This window comes from Cervus elaphus, chromosome 24 (assembly GCF_910594005.1).
Source record: "Cervus elaphus chromosome 24, mCerEla1.1, whole genome shotgun sequence".
Lineage (NCBI taxonomy): Eukaryota > Metazoa > Chordata > Mammalia > Artiodactyla > Cervidae > Cervus > Cervus elaphus.
Window position 1 is genome coordinate 67057546 of NC_057838.1, and position 16403 is coordinate 67073948.

General features: G+C 42.6%; 1 protein-coding gene across 2 annotated transcripts in view; it reads right to left on the reverse strand.

Annotated features, from left to right (window-relative positions):
* Positions 1–16403, reverse strand: part of LOC122683030 (histone H1.8) — a 29468-nt gene that overhangs the window by 3089 nt on the left and 9976 nt on the right. For both annotated transcript variants that reach the window (XM_043886520.1, XM_043886519.1), the window contains exon 2: positions 1436–1695. In XM_043886520.1, the coding sequence (XP_043742455.1) occupies positions 1436–1695 (260 nt within the window). The remainder of the gene's footprint in view (positions 1–1435; positions 1696–16403) is intronic.

Consider the following 16403-nt stretch of genomic DNA (forward strand, 5'->3'; position numbering starts at 1 on the left):
CCCTGCCCGCCGGAAGCCTCGGAGCCTGGCTCCTCGGAGCCTAGCACGCACTTTGAGCCCTGACGCTGTCCTCTGATGCTAACCCATGAAGCATCTTTGACCCTCCCGCAACACCTCCCTGTGGACTGCGGCCCTGACACCCCCTCCCCGCCTCATGCCACTGCATCCCTAGGTCTCCTGGCCGCTTCCTGCTCTGCAGCTGAACATGGACAGAGGGCAGATGGGCCTTGTCCTTTTGTCTTTGGGGACTAACTGCCTCCAAGAACATGGGGCAGATGGGCCCCAACCCCAGCTGTGCAACTTGACCTGTCCAAGTCTGATCCAAGTCTTCTCCTCCCCCTCGGGCCTCAGTCTTCCCATCTTTACAATGGGGTCATCAGGGAGAGTGTGAGCAGCAGGGGGACGCAGGGACGCCTGGCTCTGCCCTTCTCAGCCCAGCTCTGATGCCACTGCTCCCCAACATCCCCGAATCCTCGTGGGTCCCTGTTTCCCACCATGACCAGAAAACAACCCCCGCTCCCAGCGCACACACATCTTGACTCTGTGGTACCCGAGACCCCCTTCCCTGCCTCCCACCCTCTGGTCCAGTTTCCTGACTGCCTCCCCATCACACACACCCTCAGCATCCCCTCTCCTGCTCCCCCTTCACCCCACCCCGTGCCCCTGGCCTTGCCATGGCAGCTGCCAAAGTTCAGACCCACACACGCGGAGTTCCAGGAGGAGGTCTCCCTGGGTTCAGTTAGCCTGTCCCCACAGGGACTGGAACGGGCAGTTAGAGAATGTTCCACCAAGTTCCACGGCGACCGTCAGAGGGGCACAGCAGTGACAAGACGTATCCCCGGCCCAGGTCCCTTGGGATCCGGGTCCCTGGGATCTGGGATCCGAGATGTCCCTGGTGGCAGCTGGCAGTCACGATGCTGGGGTTTGCCTTTTGTGCCAAATTTGCTCTTAGCTCGGGGTGACTCGCCCCTCAGAGAGGAGGATGTGCTGGCTCAGGGGGGTGTCAGCCCGGGTTTGGAGACCTTGGGTCGGGAGCCAGGGCGCGTGGGGAGCTAACCCCAAGGCTGTGACCTCGCAGGGGCCAAGGCTGGGTCTGGGCCGCCCCTGATGAAGGAATTCCAGGAAGGGGTCACGGGCGCCAAGGACCCGGAAGTGAAACAGCTGAGACGGTCTCTGGTCGCGGGTCCCACCCAACAAGGAACGAGGTGGATGCGGCAGGGTGATGGGGGCCGGGTCTGGGCTCAGCCTCCCCGGGGTGGGGAAGGGGGAGTCTGGGTGAAGACAGAGGAAGAAGAAGAAGAGACAGGAGGAGAGAGGGAACAACACCCAGAGCTCAGAAAGAAAGCTGGAGCTGGAGTTCAAGCCCGGGGCCAAGTTCGCCACGCCCCGGGGCCCCCTGCCACCTCCCACCACCCGCATCCCCCGGGCCACTCACTTTGAAGCTGCCGGTGGCCCCCTTGGCCTTGGAGTTGACGGGCCGGACGAGCAGGCCGCGGTGCAGGCCCGTGGCCAGGGCCTGCTTCAGCAGGTGGCTGAGCCGGAGGGCGTCCACCGTCGGGTACTTCTGCAGGATGTAGACCTTGATGGCCGCCACCGAGGTGCCCCTGCGCCGCTCCCCGGCCTGCAGCGCCTCCAGCACCATGCGAAGCACTGGAGGGTGGCGGCGCGGCGCCCGGACGGCGCCCCGGGCCAGGCCTGTGGGGACGGGGCGGCAGGACCTCAGCCAGGGCCCAGGCCGTCCCCAGGCCCCCCGCCGACAAACCCGCCCAGGGGAGTGCCGCTGGGTGCTGGCCGGTCCCCGCGGCCGGTGGGCAAGCAGCCCAGGGACTCACGTATGCGCTCCCCCAGCCCCATCCACCCCGATCTGGGAGCAGAGGGTGGGGGTGCACTGCTTGGCCAGCCACGGTCTCCCGGGGCCCGCCGTGGGGCTGGGCACACAACAGCCTCCACGAAGGCTTATTAAAAGGCATTAAAGGTCCTTTTAATAAACAACACTGGGATGCTCTTCCCGGTGGTCCAGGGGTTAAGAGGCCACCTGCCAATGCAGGGGACATGGGTTCGGCCTCTGGTCTGGGAAGTAAGATGCCACATGCCCTGGGGCACCTCAGCGCTGGGTTCCACAACTACGGAAGCCCGTGTCCCAGGGCCCGTGCTTCGTGTCAAGAAGCCACAGCAATGAGAAGTTCACGCGCTGTAACCAAGACCCAGTGCAGCCAAAATAAATAACTAAAAGAACAAACACTACACCAGGTCAGTTGTCTAGATCTAACATTTTACAGGAAATGCAAGGGCCACATGAAATCAGTAAAACCCAGATATGAGGAACTCTCCAGGACACGTGATCCAGAGCCTCCTACAAATAAGCAAGGAGGAAAAATAAACGTGGGAAAGGCCCCAGAAAGCGAAGATCCTACGAGACCCTTCAACCAGAGGCAACGTAGGGGCCTTGCTTCAGAATATGATCTGAACAATCCAACTGGGGGCAGAAAAGGCAACTAGACACGTGGACACTGGGATATTTGATGACATTAAGGATGATATTGCTTCCGGCCGGTGTGCTAATGGCAGTGCAATTATTTTAAGAGATTCTCATCTTTTAGAGATAAATACTGAACAGTTTACAGATGAAACGATAAGTGTGGCATTTACTCTGAAATAACACAGTGGTGGAACAGGGTAACCATGAACTGTTAGCTGCTGAAGCTGACTGATGGTTGCATGGAGTTGTGGGGGCGGGTCTGTCACCATACCATCAGCCTGCTTTTGTGTCCTTTTGAAAGCTTTCATCATAACAAGTAAAAAGAATTTCACTCTTGGGTATATATCCAAGAGAAAAGAAAATATATGTCCACACAAAAACATATACACAAATGTTCATAGAAGCATTATTTAGTCACTAAGCTGAGTCCAACTCTTATGGCCCCATGGACTGTAGCTCACCAGGCTCCTCTGTTCATGGGATTTTCCAGGCAAGGATACTGGAAAGGGTTGTCATTCCAGGGTATCTTCCTGACACAGGGATCGAACCTGCGTCTCCTGCTTTGTCTCCTGCTTTGCAGGTGGATTTTTTATGGACTGAGCCGCCAGGGAAGCCCCTTACATTATTTATAATAATTCAAGAGCAGAAGCAACCCCAAAGTTCATAAACTAGTGAATGGATAAACAAGATGTAGTACGGCCAGAACATCACACAGCGAACAGGAGGAATGAAGAACCTCCTTGAAAAGATGATGCAGAGTGAAAGAAGTTAGTCACAAAAAAGTCACATATTGTATAATTTAGCTGATATGAAATGTCAGGAATGGGCAAATCAGAGCCAAAAAGTAGATTCGTGGTTGCCAGGGGCTGGGGAGGTGGGTGGAGACGGTGAGTGACTGCCACTGGGTACAGGTTTTTATTTAGAGGAGATGAAAATATTCTAACATTCACAGTAGAGACGGGCCACAACTGTGAATGTGCTAAAAGCCACTGTACACTTTAAGTGGGTGAACTGCGTGCTGTGTGATTTACTGAGATATCCCAATAAGCTGCTATTTTTAAATTGCTGCAAAAAAGACTAGGATCCAGGTGAGGAGGGAGAGAGTGTTAGAAGCTGTCAGTCACCATAAAGCACAGATAAGTGGTTTAAATATGAAACCTAATTTAAACATGGTGATTAGAAATGTTGATTTCTGACCAGTTTATAAAAACTGAAGACTCAGAAAAGGAATCAAGTAGCTAATATTAATATACATATATGAAGGCAAATGTGCTCAGCTGCTCAACTATGTCTGATTCTTTGCAAGTCCAAGGACTGTAGCCCGCCAGGCTCCTCTGTCCATGGAATTTTCCAGGCAAGAATACAGGAGTGGGTTGCAATTTCCTTCTCCAGGGGATCTTCCCGACCCAGGGATCAAACCAGCATCTCCTGGGACTTCTGCACTGCAGGCAGATTCTTTACCACTGAGCCACCAGGGACGCCCCTTTATATATATCTCACATCTTAAAGTGGAAAGATAGAACTTTGTACATGTGCAGATTGCTATATCAAAATCTCATGGGAACTATTAATACAAAACAAAAAACTACAATAGAGAATCAGCCAATACAAAAGAAAAAGTCAGCCAAACACAACAATAGGGGGCTTCCCTGCTAGCTCAGTGGTCAAGAATCCACCTGCCAATGCAGGACACCTGGGTTTGATTCCTGGTACGGGAAAATCCCACATGCTGTGAGGCACCCCCATGCATGACAACTACTGACCCCATGCACCTTCTAAAGCCTGTGCTCCACAATGAGATGAGCTGCTCTAGTGAGAAGTCCACACTCTTCAGCTAGAGAGTAGCCCCACTCACCGCAACTGGAGAAAGCCCTCACACAGCAATGAAGACCCAGTATAGTTAAAAACAAATAATAAAAAGAACAAAACCCCACAGCACTAGTCATCAAACCACAAGAGATAGACGAGGGAAGAAAGAACACCAACAACAACAAAAAATCCAAACAATTAAGAAAATAGCAATAGGAGATACTGGCACAAAGACAGAAATACAGATCAATGGAACAGAATAGAAAGCCCAGAGATAAATCCACGAACCTATGGACACCTTATCTTTGACAAAGGAGGCAAGGACATACAATGGAAAAAAGACAACCTCTTTAACAAGTGGTGCTGGGAAAACTGGTCAACCACTTGTAAAAGAATGAAACTAGAACACTTTCTAACACCATACACAAAAATAAACTCAGAATGGATTAAAGATCTAAATGTAAGACCAGAAACTATAAAACTCCTAGAGGACAACATAGGCAAAACACTCTCTGACATAAATCACAGCAGGATCCTCTATGACCCACCTCCCAGAATATTGGAAATAAAAGCAAAACTAAACAAATGGGACCTAATGAAACTTAAAAGCTTTTGCACAACAAAGGAAACTATAAGTAAGGTGAAAAGACAGCCCTCAGATTGGGAGAAAATAATAGCAAATGAAGCAACAGACAAAGGATTAATCTCAAAAATATACAAGCAACTCCTGAAGCTCAATTCCAGAAAAATAAATGACCCAATCAAAAAATGGGCCAAAGAACTAAACAGACATTTCTCCAAAGAAGACATACAGATGGCTAACAAACACATGAAAAGATGCTCAACATCACTCATTATCAGAGAAATGCAAATCAAAACCACAATGAGGTACCATTACACGCCAGTCAGGATGGCTGCTATCCAAAAGTCTACAAGCAATAAACGCTGGAGAGGGTGTGGAGAAAAGGGAACCCTCTTACACTGTTGGTGGGAATGCAAACTAGTACAGCCACTATGGAAAACAGTGTGGAGATTTGTTAAAAAACTGGAACTAGAACTGCCATATGACCCAGCAAATACCACTTCTGGGCATACACACCAAGGAAACCAGATCTGAAAGAGACACGTGTATCCCAATGTTCATTGCAGCACTGTTTATAATAGCCAGGACATGGAAGCAACCTAGATGCCCATCAGCAGATGAATGGATAAGGAAGCTGTGGTACATATACACCATGGAATATTACTCAGCCATTAAAAAGAATTCATTTGAATCAGTTCTAATGAGATGGATGAAACTGGAGCCCATTATACAGAGTGAAGTAAGCCAGAAAGATAAAGGCCATTACAGTATACTAACACATATATATGGAATTTAGAAAGATGGTAATGATAACCCTATATGCAAAACAGAAAAAGAGACACAGATGTACAGAACAGACTTTTGGACTCTGTGGGAGAAGGCGAGGGTGGGATGTTTCGAGAGAACAGCATGTATATTATCTATAGGGAAACAGATCACCAGCCCAGGCGGGATGCATGAGACAAGTGCTCAGGCCTGGTGCACTGGGAAGACCCAGAGGAATCGGGTGGGGAGGGAGGTGGGAGGGGGGATCGGGATGGGGAATACGTGTAACTCCATGGCTGATTCATGTCAATGTCTGACAAAACCCACTGCAATGTTGTGAAGTAATTAGCCTCCAACTAATAAAAATAAATGAAAAAAAATTAAAAAAAAGAAATCAAGGAAACTTGAAAAAAAAAAAGAAAATAGCAATACGAATATATGTATCAATAATTACTTTAAATGTAAATGGATTAAGTGCTCCAACCAAAGACATAGGCTGGCTGAATGGATACAAAAACAATATCCACTTTATAAGCTGTCTATAAGAAACACACTTCAGACCTAGGGACACATATAGACTGAAAGTGAGGGAATGGAAAAAGATACTCCATGCAAATGGAAATCAAAAGAAAGCTGGAGGAGCTAACCTCTTATCAGACAAAATATATGTTAAAATAAAGATTGTTGCAAGAGACAAGGAAGGACACAACATAATGATCAAGGGATCAATTCCAAAAGAAGATATAACAATTGTAACTATTTATGCACCCAACTTAGGAGCACCTCAGTACAAATGGCAAACACCCATAAAAGAGGAAATTGACAGTAACACAATAATAGCAGGGGAAGTTAACACCCCACTTACACCAATGAATAGATGATCCCGACAGAAAATTAATAAGGAAACACAAGCATGAAAAGACAAGAGACCAGATAGACTTAAATGATATTTATAGGACATTCCACCCGAAAGCAACAGAATACACTTCCTTCTCAAATGCACATGGAACATTCTCCAGGATAGATCATGTCTTGGGTCACAAATCAAGCCTTGGTAAATTTTAAAAATTGAAATTGTACCAAGCATCTTTTCCAATCACAACACTATGAGATTAGAAATTTATTACATTAAAAAAAACTAAACAAAAAACCACATGGAAGCTAAACAATGCACTAGTAAATAACCGAGAGATCACTGAGGAAATCAAAGAGGAAAGAAAAAATACATTAAAACAAATCACAGTGCAAACACAGCAACACAAAATCTACCACCCAAAACCTGTGGGATGTAGCAAAAGCAGTTCTAAAAGGGAATAGACAGCAATTTAATCCTAGCTCAAGAAATAAGAAACTCTCACATAAACAACCTAAGGCTGATGATTCACGTTGAGGTTTGACAGAAAACAACAAAATTCTGTAAAGCAATTATCCTTCAATAAAAAAATAAATTAAAAAAAAAACCTAACCTTACAGCTAAAGCAACTAGAGAAAGAAGAAACAAAACACAAAGTTAGTAGAAGGAAAGAAATCAGAAAAATTGGAGCAGAAATAAATGAAATGGGAATGAAGACAACAACAGCAAAAAAAACCCCGATGAAACTAAAAGCTGGTTCTTTGAAAAGATAATTGAAATCGGTAAACTTTCATAGAGACTCATCAAGAAAAAAAAGGGGAGAGGACTCAAATCAATAAAATTGGAAATGAAAAAGGAGAAATGACAACTGACACTGTAGAAACACAAAGGCTCATAATACATTATTACAAGCAACTCTAAGATGATAAATTGGACAACCGGGAGAAATGCACAAATCCTAAGAAAGGTACCACCTTCCAAGACTGAACCCGCAAGAAATAGAAGATATCAACAGACCAATCACAAGCCATGAAGTTGAAACTGTAATGTAAAATCTTTCGACAAACAAAAGTCCAGAACCAGATGGCTGTGGATTTCATCAAACATTTAGAGAAGAGCTAATACCTATTCTTCCGAAACTCTTTACAAAAATTCGTGGACAAAGGAACACACAAACTCATTCTATGAGGTCACCATTACTATTACCCTGATTCCAAAATCAGCCAAAGATACCACAATAAGAGAAAACTGCAAGTCAGTATCACTGACGAACACAGACAAAAATCCTCAACAAATGCTAGCAAACTGAATCCAACAACACATTACGTGAACATAAATCATAATCAGGTGGGATTTCTCACAATGATGTAAGGATTCCTCAGTATCCACAAATCAACCAGTGTGATACATCACATTAACAAATTGAAGAATAAAAACCATATGATCATCTCAGTAGACACAGAACAGTTTCACAAAATTCAAAACACCCATTTATGATAAAAAAAAAAAAAAAACTTTAGAAAGTAGTTATAGAGGAAACTTACCTCAACATAATAAAAGCCATTAAATGACAAAACCCACAGAACACGTCACTTTCAATGGTGAAAACCTAAAAGCATTTCCTCTAAGATCAAGACAAGGAAGTTGACTCTAAACATTCAACATAGTTTTGGAAATCCTAGCTACAGCAAAGAAGGATAGATAAAAGAAACTCAGATTGGAAAAGTAAAACTGTCATTGTTTGCAAATGACAGATACTATACATAGAAAATTCTAAAGATGCCCCCAGATAACTACCAGAGCTCAATGAAATTGGCACTGTTGCAGGACACAAAATGAAAACCTAGAAATCTCTTGCATTCTTGTATACTAACAATGAAAGATCAGAAAGAGAAATTAAGAAACCAATCCCACTGACCACTGAAACAAAAAGAATAAAATAGCAAGAAAAAAAAACTACCTAAGGAGGCAAAAGACACGCTTTTGGAAAACTCTAATAAGACACTGATAAAAGAAATCAAACACGGCACAAACAGAGAGAGAGATACACCACATTCTTGGGTTCGAAGAACCAATACTGTAAAAATGACAACACTACCCAAAGCAATCTACAGGTTCAGTGCAATCCCTATCAAATTTCCAATGGCATTTTTCACAGAATTAGAACAAAACAATTTATAATTTGTATTAAAAAAAAGAAGAGCTGGAGGGATCAAGCTCCCTAATTTTAGACTATACTACAGGGCTACAGTAATCAAGACAGTATATGGTATGGCACAAAAAGAGAAATATAGATTAATGAAATAGAAAACCCAGAAATAAACCCACACACCTACGGTCACCTAATTTATGACAAATGTGGCAAGAATATACAATGGAGAAAAGGCAGTCTCTTCAATAAGTGGTGCTGGGGAAATTGCACAAATACATGAAAAAGAATAATATTACAACACCTCCTAACACCGTATGCAAATTAAAGTCAAAATGGATTATAAGGCCAGAAACTATAAAACTCTTAGAGGAAAACATAGATCACTCTCTGACATAAATCACAGCAAGATCTTTTTTGACAGACTATTAGTCATAAAGAGGAATGAAAAATGGGTCATTTGTAAAGACATGGATGGAGCTCGAGACTGTCATAGAGTGAAGTCAGAAAGGGAAAAATATCGTATGTTAATGCATGTGTGGAGTCTGAAAAATTTTGTACAGAGCAGAAATAGAGACACTGACATAAAGAATAAATGTATGGATACCAAGGGGGTAGGGGAGAATGGGGTGAATGGAGAGGTTGTAATTGACCGAGAACCTACTGTATAATACAGGGAACTTCACTCAATGGTCTGTGGTGACCTAAAGGGGAAAAAATTCCAAAGAAGATATCTATACACACACACACACACACACACACACACACACACAGCTGATTCACTTTACTGTACAGTAGAACATAACACAACATTGTAAAGCAACTATAATAAAATTTTTTAAATAAAAATAAATAAATGGGACTTAATTAAACTTAAAAGCTTTTTCACAGCAAAGGAAACCATAAACAAACAAAAAAGACAACCTTGAGAATCAGAGAAAATATCTGCAGATGAAGCAACTGACAAGGGATTAAACTCCCAATTATACAAACAGCTCATGCAGCTCAATATCAAAAAAAACACCCAATCAGAAAATGGACAGAAGACCTAACTAGACGTTTCCCCAAAGAAGACATACAGATGATCAAGCAGCACGTGAAAATACGCTCAACTTCACTAATTATTAGAGAAATGCAAACCAAAACTGCAATGCCAGATCACTTCAAACTGGTCAGAATGGCTAGTATAAAAAAATCTACAAACAATAAATGTTGGAGAGGGTGCACTGTTGGTGGGAATGTAAACTGATACAGCCAATATGGAAAACAGCATGGAGGTTCCTTAAAAAATTAAAAATAGAACTACTATATGATCCAGGAATCCCAATACTGGGCATATACCATGAAAAAAACCTTAATTGAAAAAGACACAGGCACTGCAATGTTTATTGCAGTATTATTTACAATAGCCATGGCTTCCCTGATAGCTAAGTTGGTAAAGAATCTACCTGCAATGCAGGAGACCTGGGTTCTATCCCTGAGTTGGGAAGATCCACTGGAGAAGGGATAGGCTACCCACTCCAGTATTCTTGGGCTTCCCTAGTGGCTCAGCTGGTTTAAAAAAAAAAAAAATCCACCTGCAATGAGGGAGACCTGGGTTCAAACCCTGGGTTGGGAATATCCCTTGGAGAAGCGAACAGCTACCCTCTTCAGTATTCTGGCCTGGAGAATTCCATGAACTATACAGTCTATGGGGTCGCAAAGAGTCAGACATGACTGAGCAACTTTCACTTTCACTTTGGGCTTCCCTGGTGGCTCAGATGGTAAAGAGTTTGCCTGCAGTGTGGGAAACTTGGGTTCGATCCCTGGGTCTGGAAGATCCCCTGGAGAAGGAAATGGCAACCCACTTCAGCATCCTTGCCTGGAAAAACTCCATGGATGAGGAGCCTGGCAGGCTTTAGTCCATGGACTCGCAAAGAGTCAGACACAATTGAGCAACTTCATTTTCTTCTTGACAATAGCCAGGACATGGAAGGAACTTAAATATACATTGACACATGAATGGATGAATATCTGGTGTGTGTGTGTACACACACACAATGGAATATTAATCAGCCATAAAAGGCAAAGAAATTGAGTCATTTGTAGAGAAATGAACGAAGCCAGAGACTGTCTTTAAGAGTGAAGTTAGTCAAAAGGAGAAAAACAAGTGTCGTGTCTTAATGCATATGAGTGGAATCTAGAAGAGAGGTACAGATGAACCCCTCTGCAAGGCAGGAACAGAGACACAGACGTATGGATGTGTGGACACGGGGTGGGGGAGGGAAGTGGGATGGACTGGGAGGTTGGGTTTGCCACGCGTACACTCCTCTATGTAAAACAGACAGCCAGTGGGGGCCTGCTGGACCGCACATGGAGCTCAGCGCAGGGCTCTGCGGTGACCTACAGGGGTGGGGTGGGTGAAGGGAGGCGATACGTGTACACATATCGCTGACTCACTCTGTTGTACAGTAGAAACTAGCAACATTGTAAAAGCAACTATACCCCGATTTTAAAAGAAGGAGAGCAAGCTGGGGTAGCAATGCTCATGTCCGACAAAATAGATATTGAAATAAAGACTGCAGTAAGAGACAGGGAAGGACACTACATAATGATCAAGGGATCGATCCAAGAAGAAGTATAGATGTACTCAGCACAGGAGCACCTCCATGAGCTGTGCTTAGTCGCTCAGCCGTGTCTCACCCTCTGCGACCCCACGGGCTGTAGCCCACCAGGCACCTCTGACCATGGGATTCTCCAGGCAAGGATACTGGAGTGGGTTGCCACGCCCTGCTCCAGGGGATCTTCCCAGCCCAGGGATAGAAACCAGGTCTCCCAAATTGCAGGTGGATTCTTTACCAGCTAAGTTACCAGGGAACAAGGCAAATGCTAATAGCCATAAAAAGGGAAATTCACAATAACACAGTAATAGCAGGGGACTTTAATACTCCACTGACCCCAGTGGACAGAACATTCGGGCAGGAAATAAATAAGGGATCATAAGCCTTAAATGACACAATAGACCAGATAGAGTCAATTAATATTTTTAGGGCACTCCACCCAAAACCAGCAGAATACACTTTCTCCCAAATCCACATGGAACATTCACTAGGACGGATCACATCCTGGGTCACAGATCAAGTCTTGGTACATTCTGAAAAACTGAAATCATATCAAGTATATTTTCATAGCACTATGAGATAAGAAATCAATTACATGGGGAAAAACTGTAAAAAACACAAACACATGGAGGTTAAACAATACGTTACTTAACAACCAATGAATCACTGAAGAAATCAAAAGAGGAAATAAAATACCTAGAGACAAATCACAATGAAAACAGAACAATCTTAATGCAAAAGCAGCTCTAAGAGGCAATTTACAGCAATAGAATCTTATCTCCGGAAACAGGAAAACTCTGAAATAAACAACATAACCTCATACCTAAAGGAACTAGAGAAAGAAGAGACAAATACCAAAGTTAGTGGGAATGACAAGAATAGCAAAAAAAAAAAAAAAAAGAAGAAGAAGGAAACTGAAAGCTGGTTCTTTGAGAAGATAAATAAAATTTATAAACTTTTAGAGAGACTCATGAAGAAAAAAAGAAAACAGATTCAAGTCAGTAAAATTAGAAATGAGAGAAATTTACAACTGACACCGCAGAAATGCAAGGCTCATAAGAGATTACTACAAGCAACTACATGACAATAAATTGGACAACCTGGAAGAAATGCACAAATCCTTGGAAAGGTATAAGCTTCCAAGACTGAACCCAGAAGAAACAGAAGATATAAACAGACCAGTTACAAGTCATGACATTGTAACTGTAATTAAAAATCTTCCAACAAACAGATGTCCAGGACCTGATGGCTTCACAAGTGAATTTGATCAAACATTTAGAGAAGTGATGTGAAAGTCACTTAGTTGTGTCTGACTTTTTGCGGCCCTATGAACTATACAGTCTATGGAATTCTCCAGGCCAGAATACTGGAGTGGGTAGCCTTTCCCTTTCTCCAGGGGATCTTCCCAACCTAGGGATTGAACCCAGGTCTCCCATATTGTGGGTAGATTCTTTACCAGCTGAGCCACCAGGAAAGCCCAAAAATACTGGGGTGGGTAGCCCATCCCTTCTCCAGCAGATCTTCCCGACCCAGGAATCGAACCGGGCTCTCCTGCATTGCAGACAGATTCTTTACCAGCTGAGCTACCAGGGAAGCCCATCAATAAAACCTTTAGAGAAAAGTTAACACCTATTCTTCTGAAATGCTTCCAAAAAACTTGGGAGGAAGAACATTCCCAAATTAATTCTCTGAGGCCACCATCATCTTGATTCCAAACCCTGACAAAGATACCACAAAAAAAGAAAATTGCAAGCCAGTATCACTGACGAACACAGACACAAAAATCCTCAACAAGTACTAGCAAACTGAATCCAACAACACATTAAATGATCATACACCATGATCAAGTGGGATTTATCCCAATGATACAAGGATTCATCAATATCCACAAGTCAACCAGTGTGATATACCACATTAACAAATTGAAAAGCAAAAACCATATAATCATCTCAATAGACACACAAAACCCTTGACAAAATTCAAAACACTCATTTAGGATGAAAACTTTAGAAAGGAGGCATAGAGGAAACCTACCTCAACAAAATAAAGGCCATATATGACAAACCCACAGCAAACCTCATTCTCAATGGTGAAAACCTGAAAGCATTTCCTCTAAAATCAGGAAATTCCTCTACAACAAGGAAGCTCACTCTTGTCACTATTATTCAACACAGTTTTGAAGTTCTAGCCACAGCAGTCAGAGAAGAAAGAGAGATAAAAGGAATCCAACTTGGAAAAGTAAAACTGTAACTGTTTGCAGATGACATGATATTATGCATAACGCTCCTTGGAAGGAAAGCTATGACAAATGTAGATAGTGTATTAAAAAGCAGAGACATGACTTCGCTGACAAAGGTCCATATAGTCAAAGCTATGGTTTTTCCAGTAGTCATGTATGGACAGATGTGAGAGTTGGACCATAAAGAAGGCCCAAAGAATTGATGCTTTTGAATTGTGGGGCTGGAGAAGACTCTTGAGAGACCCTTAGACTGCAAGATCAAATGAATCATTCCTAGAGGAAATCAACCCTGAATATTCATTGGAAAGACTGATGCTGAAGCTGAAGCTCCAAGACTTTGGCTACCAGAATTAGAACAAAAAATTTATATAATTTGTATTAAAAAAAAAAACCAAAAAACAGACCTGGAGGAATCAAGCTCCCTGATTTTAGACTATACTACAGGGCTACAGTAATCAAGACAGTATGTTACGGCACAAAACAGAAATATAGATCAACTGAACAAAATAGAAAATCCAGAAACAACCCCACCCACCGATGGTCACCTAATCTATGACAAAAGAAGCAAGAATATACAATGGAGAAAAGACAGTCTTTTCAGTACGCGGTGCTAGGAAAACTGGACAGCTACATGAAAAAGAATGAAATTAGAACACTTCCTCATGCCACACACAAAAATAAACTCAAAATGGATTAAAGTCCTAAATGTAAGGCCAGAAACTACAAAAATCTTAGAGGAAAACATAGGCAGAACACTCTCTGACATAAATCATGGCAAGAAATTTTTTGACCCACATCGTAGAAAATAGAAATCAACAAATGGGACTTAATTATACTGAAAAACTTGCACAGCAAAGGAAACCATAAACAAGATGAAAAGACAACCCTCAGAAGGAGAGAAAATATTTACAAACAAACCAAGTGACAGAGGATTAGTCTCCAAAATATACCAACAGTTCATGCAGCTCAGTATCAAAAAATCAAACAACCCCATCAAAAAATGGGCAGAAGACCTAAACAGACATTTTTCCAATGAAGACATGAGATAGCCAGCACATGCATAAAAAGATGCTCAACATCATTAATCATTAGAGAAATGCAAGTCAAAACTACAATGAGATATCACCTCCCACCAGTCAGAATGGCCATCATCATAAAATCTACGAACAATGATGAATGCTGGAGGGGGCGTGGAGAAAAGGGAACTCTCTTGTACTGCTGGTGGGAACATAAATTGATACAGCCCCTATGAAGAACAGTAAGGAGGTTCCTTAAAGAACTAAACATGGAACTACTACTATGTGACCCAGGAATCCCACTACTTCTACTTGGCATATGCCGTGAAAAAAACGTAATTCACAAAGACACGTGCACCCCAGTGTTTACTGCACCATTATTTACAATAGCCAGGACATGAAAAGAATGAATGGATGAAGATCTGGGTGTGCGTATATGTGTATGTACACACAGACAGAAATATTACTCAGCCATAAAAAGGAACAAAATTGGGTTATTTGTGGATGGAACCAGAGACCATCCGACAGAGTGAAGTAAGTCAGAAAGAGAAAAACAAGCATTGTATATTAATGTATCTATGTGGGATCTAGAAAAGTGGTCTAGATGAACCTGTTTGATGGGCAGCAACAGAGACACAGATGCAGAGGATGGACGCGTGGACATGGGGGTGGGGAGGGAAGTGGGATGGACGGGGAGCCTGGGGGTGACATGCAGGCACTGCTATGTGTAAAGCGATACCCAGTAGGAAACTGCGGCACAGCACGGATGCTCAGCTCAGGGCTCTGCAGTCACTCGGACGGGAGGGGTGGGTGTACCCACACCTCATCATTCTGTTGTACAGTAGAGCCTAGCAACACTGTTAAACAACCGTACCCCAGTTTAAAAAGAAAGCAAGCAAGCGGGGGTAGCAATACTCATATCAGAGAAAACAGATCTTAAAGACTCTTACAAGAGACAAGGAAGGACACTACATAATCATCAAGGGATTAATCCAAGAAGAAGATAGAACAATCGTAAATATATATGTACCCAACACAGAAGTACCTCAGCACATAAGGCAAATGCTAACGTCCATAAAAGGGGAAATCAACAATAACACAATAACAGTGGGGAACTTTAACAGCCCACTGTCACCAATGGAGAGAACATTTGGGCAGAAAATAAGCAAACATAAGCCTTAAATGACACAACAAACCAGGCAGATTCAATTAGTATTTTTAGGGCATTCCATCCAAAAGCAGCCGAGTACACTTGCTCCTCACATCCACATGGAACATTTTCCAGGACAGATCACATCTTGAGTCACAAAGCAAGCCTCGGTACATTTTTAATAATTGAAATCATATCAAGTATCTTTTCTTACCACAACCTTATGAGATTAGGAATATATTACAGGGAAAAAAACTGTAAAAAACACAAATACATGAAGGTGAAACACGTTACTAAATAACCAATCAATCACTGAAGAAATCAGAGGAGGAAATAAAAAAATACTGAGAGGCAAATCACAATGAAAACACAACTATTCTAATGCAAAAGCAGCTCTGAGAGAATTTATGGCATTAGAATCTTATCTCAGGAAACAAGAGAAATCTCAAAGAACCTAGCCTTACACCTAAAGTAACTAGAGAAAGAACAAATAAAAACCCAAAGGTAGAAGGACAGAAATCATGAAAAATCAGAGTGGCAATAAATGAAACAGAAACAAAGAAAACCAGTATTAAAAATCAATGAAACTAAAAACTGGTTCTTTGAAAAGATAAATAAAATTGGTAAACCTTTAGCTAGACTCATCAGGAAAAAAAGGAAAAGTGTTCATATGAACAAAATTAGAAATGAAAAATGAGAAATTACAACTGACACCACAGAAATACAAACACTCAAAAGAGATTACTACAAGTAACTATGG